Source organism: Salvia splendens, chromosome 3 (genome assembly GCF_004379255.2).
Source record: "Salvia splendens isolate huo1 chromosome 3, SspV2, whole genome shotgun sequence".
In the NCBI taxonomy this organism is placed as follows: domain Eukaryota; kingdom Viridiplantae; phylum Streptophyta; class Magnoliopsida; order Lamiales; family Lamiaceae; genus Salvia; species Salvia splendens.
The window spans coordinates 467797-481254 of record NC_056034.1 but is presented as its reverse complement, the minus strand read 5'-3'; the positions used below and the strand labels follow the sequence as shown (position 1 = coordinate 481254).

The 13458-nt window shown below is 38.2% G+C and overlaps 3 protein-coding genes and 1 non-coding gene across 5 annotated transcripts; 2 read left to right on the top strand and 2 right to left on the bottom strand.

Moving 5' to 3' along the window:
* Positions 1-18: 18 nt before the first annotated feature.
* LOC121794138 lies at positions 19-933 on the bottom strand. The gene is made up of 3 exons (XM_042192172.1): positions 619-933; positions 397-512; positions 19-283 (listed from the first exon to the last, which is right to left on the bottom strand). The coding sequence occupies exons 1-3, from the start codon at positions 898-900 to the stop codon at positions 205-207; spliced, it is 477 nt and encodes a 158-aa protein (XP_042048106.1). The 5' UTR covers positions 901-933; the 3' UTR covers positions 19-204.
* A 3972-nt stretch (positions 934-4905) lies between these two features.
* On the bottom strand, positions 4906-7371 carry LOC121795172. The gene is made up of 3 exons (XM_042193624.1): positions 7118-7371; positions 5850-6976; positions 4906-5726 (listed from the first exon to the last, which is right to left on the bottom strand). The coding sequence occupies exons 1-3, from the start codon at positions 7369-7371 to the stop codon at positions 4906-4908; spliced, it is 2202 nt and encodes a 733-aa protein (XP_042049558.1).
* On the top strand, positions 6704-6810 carry LOC121797548. Its single transcript, XR_006049909.1, has one exon. It is a non-coding gene; the product is annotated as a small nucleolar RNA R71 (small nucleolar RNA).
* A 2744-nt stretch (positions 7372-10115) lies between the features above and the next one.
* LOC121794136 (proteasome subunit alpha type-5) lies at positions 10116-13226 on the top strand. Of its 2 annotated transcripts, none has more exons than XM_042192168.1 (10): positions 10116-10221; positions 10353-10400; positions 10490-10571; positions 10762-10842; positions 11310-11423; positions 11514-11615; positions 12086-12144; positions 12561-12663; positions 12797-12862; positions 12936-13226. In XM_042192168.1, exons 2-10 carry the CDS (start codon positions 10387-10389, stop codon positions 13026-13028), a joined length of 714 nt encoding a protein of 237 aa, XP_042048102.1. In that variant the 5' UTR covers positions 10116-10221; positions 10353-10386; the 3' UTR covers positions 13029-13226. The 2 variants fall into 2 exon arrangements, with proteins under 2 accessions (XP_042048102.1, XP_042048103.1); XM_042192169.1 differs by having other exon boundaries at positions 10127-10231.
* The last annotated feature ends 232 nt before the right edge of the window (positions 13227-13458 follow it).

The following is a 13458-nucleotide window of genomic DNA, read 5'->3' as shown; positions in this document are numbered from 1 at the left end:
GAGCTACTAACAAACAAGTTAACAAAAACCTTCATTTACATGTACGTTCGAATTCCCAAAATGAAAAATCAAGAAAGAAATACATGATTTCATAGATTTCTGGATTTCATCCACATTATATTCTGTTTCTGAAGATTAATAATTCTTGTTATCAATATACAAAACATCTTCTAATTCCTCAAAAACTTTAGTATTTCTATGATGTCAAAATATAGTCAGCTCTTTTTCATCAGATTCATGAAGCCAGCATCTCTGAAGCAAGTCTACTATCTCAGCATCTCCACTGTCACATGATGAAATAATCGAGTCAAATACAAGTCGAGTTACTAAAAAATTGTCGACAAATTGAATAATTTTCGAGTCTTGCGTTGTGACAAATTAACACTATTATGTTACCTTGAATCACAAGAAATTCGTTGGGAAAAACGAGGGCCTTCATCGTATCCTTCACAAATCATCTCTCCATTTGCATCTTTGTAGCAAACTACACCATTTAATTTATCTTCAAACACCTATGATTAATCATGTGAAAAGAGAAAGAGTTTTAACAAATATTAAGTTGTAAATTAACTTGAACTATAGAACAAAATTCATGTGAATTATTGAAAATGATCTTACCTTGATCTTGTTGTGATCATATGACCTGATCTGGATGCCAGCTGGCATGGGACCGGCGGCACACATCATGACCAAACTACCCCTCGAAGCCCGTTTGATCGGATCGCGGGTAAATACGAGAATAGAAGACGAAACACCGGTCGATAAACTTATGGCTATAGCCATGAAATCATATAGGTTTTGGGAAGATGAGAAAGAAGAAGACGAAGAAGAAGAAATGTGGTTGGTCCTTTTCTTTGTAAGTTTGTGGGGACTTAGTGGAGAGAATGATGAAGCAAACATTATATTGTATATATAAAGAAATAAAAATGGTTGATTTGAGGTTGGGATGCTTGGCTTTTAGGTTTAATACAAAGTTATAATTAAATAATTTGGGAATAGGAGTGAGACAAGGGTGTTAGGTATTATTGCTGCCTAATCAATTTTGCATTATCTCATGTAAATAAATTATTACAATGGTTGGAGGGCCCATTTTGCTTATCTTCAACTTAAATATGAGTCATCTTGATAGGTTGAAAGTGGCATTGATTACATAAGCCAAAATTAGATACTCATAATTGTTACTACTAATTGTTTGAATATAGCATATTTAATCTAAATTGATTAAATAAACATTAATGACATCAACCAATATATAACAAATTGGTATAGTTCAACTTGATAAGACGTGTATGTGAGAGAGAAAGTGTCTTATTGCAAAAACTATTTGTTAGGCATATGTACAAATCAGTTAATAATTAATACTACTACATTTTGGTCTATAAATTGTTTTCTAATATAGGCACATGAATAAGATTTAAAACTAAATAGTGAATAAGAAAGTGGAATACCAATGTCCACATGATTGAACACAACCCATAATTATTAAAGATTAGTACTACTTCTTTGTTGCATTATTGGCGCCACAGTTCATGTACATATAATTGTTTATTACTACTAGTTACTACTATCATATGCAGTAATAAATTAATAGTAGTATATATTTTATGTAATAATAATAATTCCGTCAGACCGTCACCCAAGAAGAAGAACAAAAAAATGTGTACACATACAATTATGTGGATAATTTTGTTAATAGATTAGATTAGATTACAAACTGTAATTAGCTTATATGATAATGTTACTTGATATCTTTAAAAAGTTGTAAATTAATTAAAAAGTAGTAGTACTATACTAGTATTAACAAACTTTCCTTCTCTGAAACCAAGTATATAAGGTAAAAAATAAAATAGTGTGACAAAGGAAGGGGTCATACAATTGTGTGGTCTTAATTAAAACCCAATTTATAAATAAAATTTAGAGTATTAATATTATGTCACTAGGTGGTGAGACCTCATGATGTGATATTTTAGAGTTCTTAATCAATGTATAAAGATTATCAAGTTCAATTATTTTAACTCTAATAATACTACACTACTGCAATAATACAGTATCGTAGTAGTATTTCAAGTGTCGATCCACAGGGAGGCAAGATTGCTTACACTTAATATGACTACACAAAGCATATAAAGATTTTGTTTTGATTTTGAGATGGTTAACTAAATTAAGCTACTAAAATGAGATTTTTGACACGAGAAAGACAGGTCACTCCAAGTTGCTCACTAAGCTTGCGTTGTTTTACACCATTTACAACGAAACATACGACGGGATTATAATTATCAACCTAATCGCGTGCACTGAACATGTCTACGACGTATAGTTCACAGTCAGCTGAACACTTGTTCCATGAACCAACTTTCAACGACATTTAATTCCTGCGGATGCGCGGGAATAAATGTCGTCTACTATAATCACTTACCTAATCCACTATCAATTTATCCCCTGAACAGTTCTAAATCGAAAGCATACCAACAAACGATCAATCCTAAGCTATGTTAAAGAGACAATAGTTAAGATTTAACAACACTACATCATTAGCCAAAAACGTAGCATTTTAATTATCAAACACATTGTTGGTATCAAACATACGATTCAAGGTGTTAAAACAAATACACAAGCCTAGATTACAACTCGGAGCAACAAAGAGAGCCTAGCCTATACACATGGTAGAATGTAGAAATAAAACCATAGGTGTGATGCTCTCGTCGAGTGGAGTCGGGATTCGGGAATGGATGGTCGGAATAATGGCCGGAATGCCTTCCTTCTCTTCTTCCTCTCCTCCTTTCTCTCCCTCTGTCTCTCTTCTCTGTCTCGTTCCCCCCCCATCTGATTCCTTTTTCGCTTATTTTTTATACTCAACCGTCGACTAAACTGCCAAATCGCAGTTGCGCGACTGAAACGCCCGACCGGGCGAATTCAAAGGGTAGAAACGCCCGACCGGGCGAAGTGCTACTGGAGGTATCGTGGGGAAACGCCCGACCGGGCGTTTTGTGTCGTCAATAATCGCCCGACCGGGCGAACTTTCTGGAATCCTCATGCGTAACGCCCGACCGGGCGTTTTTGAAGCTCAGAATCGCCCGACCGGGCGAATTCCTTATCTCTGCATGCTTTGCCCATTTCACCTGCGAACTTCCAGCTTCCAACTCTCCTAAACTTCCCTACAAATACACTTTGATGAGTTACAAGTACATGGAAAGTGTGTAGTTTAGGGGGGAAAAGTATAAGAAATATGCTTCGCATCAAATACCCCCAAACTTAAGCTCTTGCTCGCCCCGAGCAAGATACATTTTAAGCACAAAAACTCAACCAAGTCTAACCCGCAAAGAGATTTTCATCAACAAGAATCATGTAGGGACGTGAGTGACAAGAACTAAACCCCCGACATTTCCAATCGAGATTTCCCACTCTCAAGAACAATCACTCATCCCCCTAGAACTTCAAGTCAAGATGCACTTCAAAATAAGTCCAAGCATGCGATCAAACAACTCAAACCATCATCATTGACTCATTAAGCAATACTAACCACATAGACTCACAGATTTCAAATCGAACCTCTTTAACTCTACCAAGTTCTTTACACAACATCCACAAGCATCAACGATAAGGTCCAAGGTCTTATTTCAAGGTTGTAATGGGGCTAGGGACGAGGTAGGATAAGTATGGATAGTGAGCTCAAAGGCCACACATTTGAGTGCCAAAATCTTCCCTCCTACAACTTCCTTCCAAAGATTAACCAACGAAAAATTACAACCAAACCCACACTCCCCCAAACTTGAGATCTATTCCAGACGAGATTACACAAACAAACATAGAAGCTCTATCTTTATTTCATCAACTTATTCCTTTTTTTTTTTGTTTTTGTAAAGACCTCGACTTTTGTGAATTTGGAGGTCGTCTTTTTCTTTTTCTTGTTTTTTTTTTTCTTAGAACTTCATTCTTTTCACCTTCTATCAAGTCTAGAAATGTCTACTCTTTACAATTCACCACCCACACTCAAACTCAAACCACAAAGCTCAACTTGTATTTAGCACCCAAATAGTAGCAAGGTCTATCGATGAGGCTAAAATTAGGCTTATTTCAGTGGCTAAGTGTTTGGCTAAGTGTTTACACAAAGAATAAGAAATTAAGCTCAAGGTGGCTTCTAGGGGATCATTTGATGGACTAGGCATGTGATCATTTGGCCATGGAGTTCATCCTAGTGCCTTATCCTCCCAAATCGTTAACACAAACGAACGCAAGCACTTCACTTGATAAGCAAATCAATCCAACATAATTTCCACAAGTCATGCGATTTTCACACTCTCCTCAACTCAAGAAATCGGATGTAATCACGACATGCTTTTCAAATAGATTCATGCACCCATTCCATTCATCCTAAGCTTCAAAGTTCAAGTAAAATTAAGTAAAATTTCCCAACCAGAAAGCCGAAGATCTAACATGCATCCGTCAAATACATAGATTCAAAACATTTTAGCATATAATACACCCAAAAAAAACATGCATCATGCATCACAAATCATTCATAACCCCCCCAAACTTGAATGCTTCATTGTCCTCAATGCATGCAAAGAAGACAAATAAAGTAAAGGGAAAGGAAACTCCCCCAAACTTGGCATAACGTCCATAGTGCATTCGGGTGGGAGGGTGGGTGTAAAAATCCTTTGCAGGTGTGCTTCCTCCTAAGCTCCAATCCTAACTCCCAGTTGCTCCTACAAAAAAAAAAAAAAAAAAAAAAACAAAAACTACAAAAAGAAACACTCAATTCAAAAAAAATGTTGGAGGAAAGAATTGAGCAAACAAAACCTCCAACATATGAAATCAAAAATAAAAACAAAAAACTTGGGTTGCCTCCCAATCAGCGCCTTTGTTTATAGTCGTTGGCTCGACCTTCTTCATCCTTGTCTACCTCTATCCAGGCTCCAATAGGCGCTTCCCCGCCTTCTCTTGCTTGATCACCAGCTCTTCACCATCTACTCGAAACACCACCGTGTTTGTCTTGGTCTTAATCACAACATCCCCGGTCGCTAAGAATGGCCTACCAAAGAGGATAGGCATGTCCTTGTCCTCTTCCATCTCTAGGACAATAAAGTCGACCGGGAGTACAAACTTGTCCACCTTCACCAAGACATCCTTGATGATCCCTAGTGGCTTCACAATTGAGTGATCCGCCAATTGTAGCTCAATATCGATTGACTCAATCCTCGCTTGTAGACCGATTGACCTCGCCGTCTTCAGAGCCATCAATGATATTCCCGAGCCTTGATCAAGTAGGCACTTTGGGAACTTTTTATCTCCCATCTCACATGGGATCACACAACTCCCAGGGTCTCGTCTCTTCGCAGGTATCTTCCCCTTCACCAATTGTGAGCAAAATGCGCTCAATCTCACCACACCATCCTCTTGTATCTTCTCCTTTTTTGCGATAAGGTCCTTAAAAAACTTGGAGAATTTAGGAAAGTGTAGGAACAAATCCACTAAGGACACATCTACTCTGACTTTCCTAATGATACTCATCATCCAATCGAGTCCTTTCTCTTGAGTTATTTTCTTTGTCTTCTTCTTCTCGATTGGGAAAGGAGGCGGGGGGATAAAATCTGGAAAATTAAATGGACACTTCGGGTCCATTGCCGGACTTAGCGGGATCTTTTTGCGGATATCCTTCTCTACTCGAATTTTTCCACTTGAATCGGATTCTTCACCATACTTCTTGCTGCCAGATGCAGCCTGAACTTGACCATGTTGGGCACCCTGCACCAACTTGGGACCTCCCTTACATACCTCGTCCGCCCGTGCGTGCGAGGAATGCAAGCCTAACATCTCATCCGCCCCCGCGTGTGAGATGCCGGAAGTACCTTGGCCGTCAATTAATGGTGTCGAACCTAACTCGCGACCACTTCTTAGCTTAACTGCCTTGCACTGCTCATAGCCCTTAGGATTAGGCACCGTATTGCTTGGGATGGTATTCGGGATTCTTGTGTGAGATGCTGTAGCAATCTGCCCAATTTGAGTCTCGAGATTCCTCAATGTAGCCTCCATCTGACCAAACTTCTCTACCGTCCTTTCTTTGAAGCTCTCATTCTCCTTTTGACTCTTGGTCATGAAGGAGAGTATCTGTCCCAATTGATCTTCTACCGATGGCTTCTTCTCATAACCCGGGGGTTGAGTGTTTGTCCTCCATTGGTTCCCCGAGTTGTTGCTAGGACCACTTTGATTCCAGTTCGATTGCTGAGGCCTCCAATTCTGCTGATTGCTGTATTGGTTGCCTTGGTTAAACCCTTGGCAATTGTTGCCAATGTAGTTCACATCCTCGATTGGTGGTCCTTGAAGACTAGAACATTGATCAGTATGATGCCCTCCTTGACACAATCCACATCTCATCACTGCCACTGCTTTGGGTTGAGGAGTCAGTTGCAGCGATTTCACTGCCTTTGTCATCGACGACATCTGGGTGCTTATATCTGCCAATTGAGCTTCAATTGCAGATACTCTCTCTGCATCCTTTGTAGCACCGAATGTGTCTCCTCCTTTCTCTGCTGCTCTCCTTGGGTTGTGCCAGTTCCGTTGATTGTTAGCCAACCTTTGGAATAAGGCTCTCACATCCTCATGCGTTAAGTCATCCAGGTTTCCATTAGAGCCTGCAGTAACTAGTCCCGTGCCTTCATTGTTGAGTCCCTTGTAGAATTTCAAAAGGTCATGCCCCGGAGCTAGACCATGGCTCGGGCATTTCCTTATCAGGTCTGTGAATCTCTTCCAAGCTTCTGCAAAGGACTCATCATACTTTTGATGGAAAGAAGTGATCTCTTCTCTCAATTTCTCGATCTTCATCGGGGAATTATATTCTAAGAGGAACAACGTCTTCAACTCTTGGAATGTTTCAATGTTGTAGCCCGGTATAGAGTCATACCAAGCTCTTGCTTTCTCCCTCAGAGAGAATGGGAATAAGACCCTCTTGATCAGATTGTGTTCCACATTCGGGGGTCTGTGAGAGTTCGTCAACTCGTAGAAGGCATTGAGGTGGCTCATCGGGTCTTCATCATCCCGTCCATGGAAAAGATTCCCCCCATTCACCAAACTAATGTAGTGAGGTGGAATGTTGATGTTGTTGTTCGCATAAGCAAACTCTCCGGGGTACTCAATTCCCGATCTAAGAGTGTCGCCAAACCTCACAACGGGTGGTGGGACAGCGTTGTTGTTATTATTGTCGGCCATCGACTCAGCTTCCAGATCACTGTCACTATTCTCAAACAATGGGTTATCTCTGATTGGACTCGGCGAATCCTGTTGAATTTCAAACCCGGCTGAACTTCCTGACCCTTTCCTTCTTTGATAACAGAGTAATCCGAAAGGCGGTGTACCCTGAGATCTCGTGTGCATTCACGACTTTCTTTTTTTTTTTTTTTTTTTTTATCTACACAACAGAAAATACACCAAGCACAAGCACAATATATTTCCTAATTACCGAAAGCGAGACCTCTCGACAACTTCGGGGTAAGTACTATAAAAAGTGTGTGCTTAAGTGAAAAACTAAACTACCTAAAAACTAAACTAAGAGTTAGGTAAAAATTACCTTAAATAATACACTCCTTCGTCTTCAAGTCCGGACGTGGTAGATGGCTATCACACCGTAGAACACGAACAATGTACCTAAAAAAACTCAAAAAGAAAAATCAAACAAAACGAAATAAAAACTAAAATACTTAAGCATAAACAAGCTATTGCCTCCCCGGCAACGGCGCCAAAACTTGATGTGATATTTTAGAGTTCTTAATCAATGTATAAAGATTATCAAGTTCAATTATTTTAACTCTAATAATACTACACTACTGCAAGAATACAGTATCGTAGTAGTATTTCAAGTGTCGATCCACAGGGAGGCAAGATTGCTTACACTTAATATGACTACACAAAGCATATAAAGATTTTGTTTTGATTTTGAGATGGTTAACTAAATTAAGCTACTAAAATGAGATTTTTGACACGAGAAAGACAGGTCACTCCAAGTTGCTCACTAAGCTTGCGTTGTTTTACACCATTTACAACGAAACATACGACGGGATTATAATTATCAACCTAATCGCGTGCACTGAACATGTCTACGACGTATAGTTCACAGTCAGCTGAACACTTGTTCCATGAACCAACTTTCAACGACATTTAATTCCTGCGGATGCGCGGGAATAAATGTCGTCTACTATAATCACTTACCTAATCCACTATCAATTTATCCCCTGAACAGTTCTAAATCGAAAGCATACCAACAAACGATCAATCCTAAGCTATGTTAAAGAGACAATAGTTAAGATTTAACAACACTACATCATTAGCCAAAAACGTAGCATTTTAATTATCAAACACATTGTTGGTATCAAACATACGATTCAAGGTGTTAAAACAAATACACAAGCCTAGATTACAACTCGGAGCAACAAAGAGAGCCTAGCCTATACACATGGTAGAATGTAGAAATAAAACCATAGGTGTGATGCTCTCGTCGAGTGGAGTCGGGATTCGGGAATGGATGGTCGGAATAATGGCCGGAATGCCTTCCTTCTCTTCTTCCTCTCCTCCTTTCTCTCCCTCTGTCTCTCTTCTCTGTCTCGTTCCCCCCCCATCTGATTCCTTTTTCGCTTATTTTTTATACTCAACCGTCGACTAAACTGCCAAATCGCAGTTGCGCGACTGAAACGCCCGACCGGGCGAATTCAAAGGGTAGAAACGCCCGACCGGGCGAAGTGCTACTGGAGGTATCGTGGGGAAACGCCCGACCGGGCGTTTTGTGTCGTCAATAATCGCCCGACCGGGCGAACTTTCTGGAATCCTCATGCGTAACGCCCGACCGGGCGTTTTTGAAGCTCAGAATCGCCCGACCGGGCGAATTCCTTATCTCTGCATGCTTTGCCCATTTCACCTGCGAACTTCCAGCTTCCAACTCTCCTAAACTTCCCTACAAATACACTTTGATGAGTTACAAGTACATGGAAAGTGTGTAGTTTAGGGGGGAAAAGTATAAGAAATATGCTTCGCATCACCTCATCACTAAGCACCAAGTTAAGATTTGACAGATGCAGAATAGTATAATAAAATATCAAATGTTATATGCATTTCATTTGACTTCTTGAGATCTAATGTTTCTTTCTTCAAATAATTTTCTTTTTTCTTCTGTGGTAAACTCTAATGATTTCATATGTGGAATATAAAAAAATATTTGGTTCTATTAGTCTCTATTTTCAAACTAGTAACCTCATACTCGCAATGTGATTGTGATGACTATTCGAGATGATTAGCCATTAACTAATCGACACCTTCACCTATAGAGGCAAGTGATAGTTTTTTTAAATAAATAGATCCAACGTAGTAACATCAATAATTTGGTTTCTTGGTCAACCTCAAATGGTGAAAAAAAATCATGCTATATTAGAATATTGGGTAAGAAGATATAAAGCTAGGCAAAAGTTATAGTATTAGAATATTGAGACCATTTAATCCTTGAATTAAGGATATAAATAAAACAAATTTAGATAAGAAGAAAAAATTATTGGGTGTTTAATTGATCGAAATTAACTTGTTTTAAAATTGCTGAAATTAAATTGGTCCAAGATTATCCCCGAGTAATTGTCATAAAGAAAGACCAAGACTAATCCTACTTAATATTGTCTCAAGATTAAGTATCAAGTCATATCTATCTAATCGAACAACATCATATGACTTAATTCTATCTAATTTATCAAATCGAACACCAACCAAAGTTGCAACTTGTGTGTGGATGAGTGGGAAAATTTATGAAGTTGCTCGAATAATGAACAAGTATTTTTATTGGGCCATTTATGAATATTATGTCAATACATGTACACTCATACTCATTAGAAAAAGAAATTTCTATTTATAAACGATAAAAGTAATTATCAACTATAAATAAATTATACTCCATAGTCGATACTAATATAGTAATCTTTTTTATTTATATTGGGCCCAAGTTGAAAATTTTAATTGGGCCAATGGCACATTACATGAAAATTGGTTTACATGAATCGAATTATATACGGTCGTTTGGCCCATCCCATCAAACCCAAACCCGCTAACTCTTCCTGGTAACCCGAATATCAACCCATTTTGAGTTTCGGATCTTCCCTATTTTCTTGCTAGACACGAAGGAAAAAGCTCAGTTGCAGAAATATAAAAGTGAAGTTCACTCCGAATTTATTGAAAATATCGCTTTCTTCTTTGGTGAGTTAAGGTTTGTCGGATTCAGATCCGTTTCAAGTTTTCTTCTGCTCAAATCGCGAAGATTAGTTACTGTAAGAATGCAATTCTATTTGATTCATCGTAATTGAGCTGTTTCTTTGATCTGTGCGCAGGAACTTTTGAGGCTTTGTGTTTACGCAATCGAAAATGTTTCTGACGAGGTAATGATGATATGTTTAGGGTTTCTCTAAGGTTTTTGAGCTAATTTATTTTGACAGTGGTGTGATTTGTTTTTTTCTCGAAATTTTAGGACTGAGTATGATCGGGGAGTGAATACTTTCTCTCCTGAAGGCCGGTTGTTTCAGGTTGAATATGCCATTGAGGCGATTAAGGTATTATTATGCTCATTTCAGTCCGCTATTTGAGTTTTTGTTAATGGTTGTGTGTGTATATGTGTGTTAGGTTTGTAACTTCTGAATTGTAAGGTAGTTTTTGTGCTTTCTTTGAGTGTTTTCGTCAATGTGTGTGTGTGTTTGGTTTGTAATTTCTGAATAAAAAGGTAGCTTCTGTGCTTTTGTTTAGCTGGGTTCAACTGCAATTGGTGTAAAGACTAAGGAGGGAGTTGTTCTTGCTGTTGAGAAGCGCATTACGTCGCCGCTGTTGGTATGTTTATCATCCTGCAAATTAAGCTTGGCTTTAAGCTAGTTTGAGCTTCTATTTTATTACTGTGAACATAAGTGCACATTTCAATTATTGGCTATTAACTCCTTGAATGCATGAGTGTGTGAAGGAGGTATGATATTTTTGTTAAAAAATGATGTAAGCTGGCTGTACTTGCGATGGTTACCAAGGATTCAAGTATTTGTTCTAGTTAAAATGTGAGTTAGATATGTTATGCGAAGTAGCTTTGAGGTCAAGAATGGTACAGTGCAAAATAGTGAAATATCAAAGGATACTGCCCAATGCCCCCTCACTTCATTGTAATTTTAGGTGCAAAATGGTGAAAGTGTAAACATGATTTACACTTTCTGAAAGCCAAGTTGTATTTTATTGTCATTTTAGGCCTTCTATGATGTCCAGTGATCTATACTACTATTTATTTGAATAAATGTCACATTTTACTGCATCAGGAGCCGAGCAGTGTGGAGAAGATAATGGAAATCGATGAACATATAGGGTGTGCCATGAGTGGTTTGATTGCTGATGCCCGCACACTCGTTGAGCACGCGCGAGTTGAAACTCAGGTACCCTTTAGTTCATATTCCTTGCCAGTTCTTAAGACCTGTCATGATTTGGTTTCACAGATGTTAATGTGAATCTATTGCATCCTCCAGAATCACAGGTTCTCTTATGGTGAGCCAATGACTGTTGAATCTACTACTCAAGCCCTCTGTGATCTTGCACTGAGATTTGGGGAAGGGGATGAAGAATCCATGGTTAGCCTCTTTCAAGTTTCATACATATATCTTGATTTTTTTTCAAAGAATTGTTGCTATCAGTAAAGCCCGGAATCCCCAAGTTTGTGAAATGTGGTATTCGAAATTCATTGCTCCTCACATTGATCTTCTTGAGGATGCCGAAATCTTAGAGTTGAATGTTAAAGTACGTTCTATACTCCTATCAACGGGGCATTTTATGCCAGAGGATCTTCTAGAGCTTTTTCTTTCGAGTTTCTATCTTGTCGTCTCAATGCCTTTGGAAAGTGTGGATACATATTGTTTTATGCGTCATGAAAGTTCAATGTTTGAGTTGCTTTGATACGAGGAAGATTCCCAAAGCATTATTTTCAAACTATGTAGTACTTGTGTCAAATTGTTCACAATCCAGTCAGTCTTTACTTCTACCCTAATTAAGTTACAAACCATATGCTTGTGTTTTTCTAATTTTCGATCTCTGTTTTGTGCAGTCAAGACCTTTTGGTGTATCTCTTCTCATTGCTGGTCATGATGAGAATGGCCCCTGCTTGTAAGTAATTTTTAGTTTGATTTGGTAATAGCTCTCTTCATATAATTGGATACAAGTCACCCGACATGAAGTCTTCTGCATGGTTGAGTTTTTGTGTTACGGACATAGTGATATAATGCATGTGATATATGTGAAATTATAGAGCTTTCTAAATCCTGAAACAGTTGGTTAGCTCATTTTTAATGCTAATTTCAACTAAATTTTCGAATAGGATCAGCTTCTATGTGGTAAATTATGACCTTTCTGAATGCTAAAGCTGCTTGCATAGTGTTTCTACCACTCAATACTTTGCTAATTGCGGATAAATTTAGCTGTAAATCAAAGTGTAATTTATTACCTTACCTATTATTCCTTTTGGCAGCTCTCCTTGCTACCTGCTCGTTCATTAGAACTTACACTAATTGCTTTATGCACAGGTACTACACTGACCCATCTGGCACTTTCTGGCAATGCAATGCAAAAGCCATCGGGTCAGGTTCCGAAGGTGCTGACAGCTCTCTGCAGGAGCAGTATAACAAGGTATCTAATACTTCCCCCTTTTTACGTACACACATCGAAGTTTAATCACAGAAACTCGATTATCTGTTCATTTGGCTATTCAAGTGCGCGACACTAGATCTTCAGTTACCTGATACATTCGTCATGCTTGCAGGAACTGACCCTCAAAGAAGCCGAAACCATTGCACTCTCCATTCTGAAGCAAGTTATGGAGGAGAAGGTAATACATCACTTTGTTCGTAAGCTTCCCTCTCAATGTAGAGTTTATTAACTGCCATGTCGTTTCATCTCAGGTGACGGCCAACAATGTCGATATTGCCAAGGTGTCACCGAAATACCATCTCTACTCCCCTTCGGAAGTTGAAGAAGTTATAAGTCGCCTGTAAGAGAAAGAGGGATTGGTCTATTTTCTGTTGGCTTTTCTGTTGCTGCAATGTTTGAACTCATTTTGTAGTGCTACTCTATATGTTAGTAGTTTAAACCTTAATTTTCCTCTTTTTTTCATTACAGTATTTTTCTGACTTAACGTTATAACCTTACATTTCTAAATTTAAAACCTTTTTTTTCATTTCATTATTTACTTAGCTTTCGTATTAAGTACTTTTATGTTGGAGCTATGTATAACGCTAATAACTAATCTCCTTTGTTGCAATGTATCTTTTGATTTTTAGTTTTGGACACATAAGAAATGAATGTCCACTTAATTAAGTGGAGAGATAATAAGCATGATAGAAAAAATAGTAGGAGAAAAATAATATAAAATAAAATAATTGATATTGATATTGATATTGATATTGATATTGATATTGATATTGA

What these genes read in the sequence shown, in the direction of transcription:
- LOC121794138 (XM_042192172.1), bottom strand. Translation starts at nt 900, where the DNA reads ATGTTTGCTTCATCATTCTCTCCACTAAGTCCCCACAAACTTACAAAG. An exon ending in ATGATCACAACAAGATCAAG is followed by an intron (nt 513 to 618) that starts GTAAGATCATTT and finishes GATTAATCATAG; the next exon opens with GTGTTTGAAGATAAATTAAA. An exon ending in CGAATTTCTTGTGATTCAAG is followed by an intron (nt 284 to 396) that starts GTAACATAATAG and finishes ATCATGTGACAG; the next exon opens with TGGAGATGCTGAGATAGTAG.
- LOC121795172 (XM_042193624.1), bottom strand. Translation starts at nt 7,371, where the DNA reads ATGCACACGAGATCTCAGGGTACACCGCCTTTCGGATTACTCTGTTAT. An exon ending in GGAATTGAGTACCCCGGAGA is followed by an intron (nt 6,977 to 7,117) that starts GTTTGCTTATGC and finishes GAACTCTCACAG; the next exon opens with ACCCCCGAATGTGGAACACA. An exon ending in ACCATTAATTGACGGCCAAG is followed by an intron (nt 5,727 to 5,849) that starts GTACTTCCGGCA and finishes AACATGGTCAAG; the next exon opens with TTCAGGCTGCATCTGGCAGC.
- LOC121794136 (XM_042192168.1), top strand. An exon ending in ATGCCATTGAGGCGATTAAG is followed by an intron (nt 10,572 to 10,761) that starts GTATTATTATGC and finishes GCTTTTGTTTAG; the next exon opens with CTGGGTTCAACTGCAATTGG. An exon ending in AAGGGGATGAAGAATCCATG is followed by an intron (nt 11,616 to 12,085) that starts GTTAGCCTCTTT and finishes TGTTTTGTGCAG; the next exon opens with TCAAGACCTTTTGGTGTATC.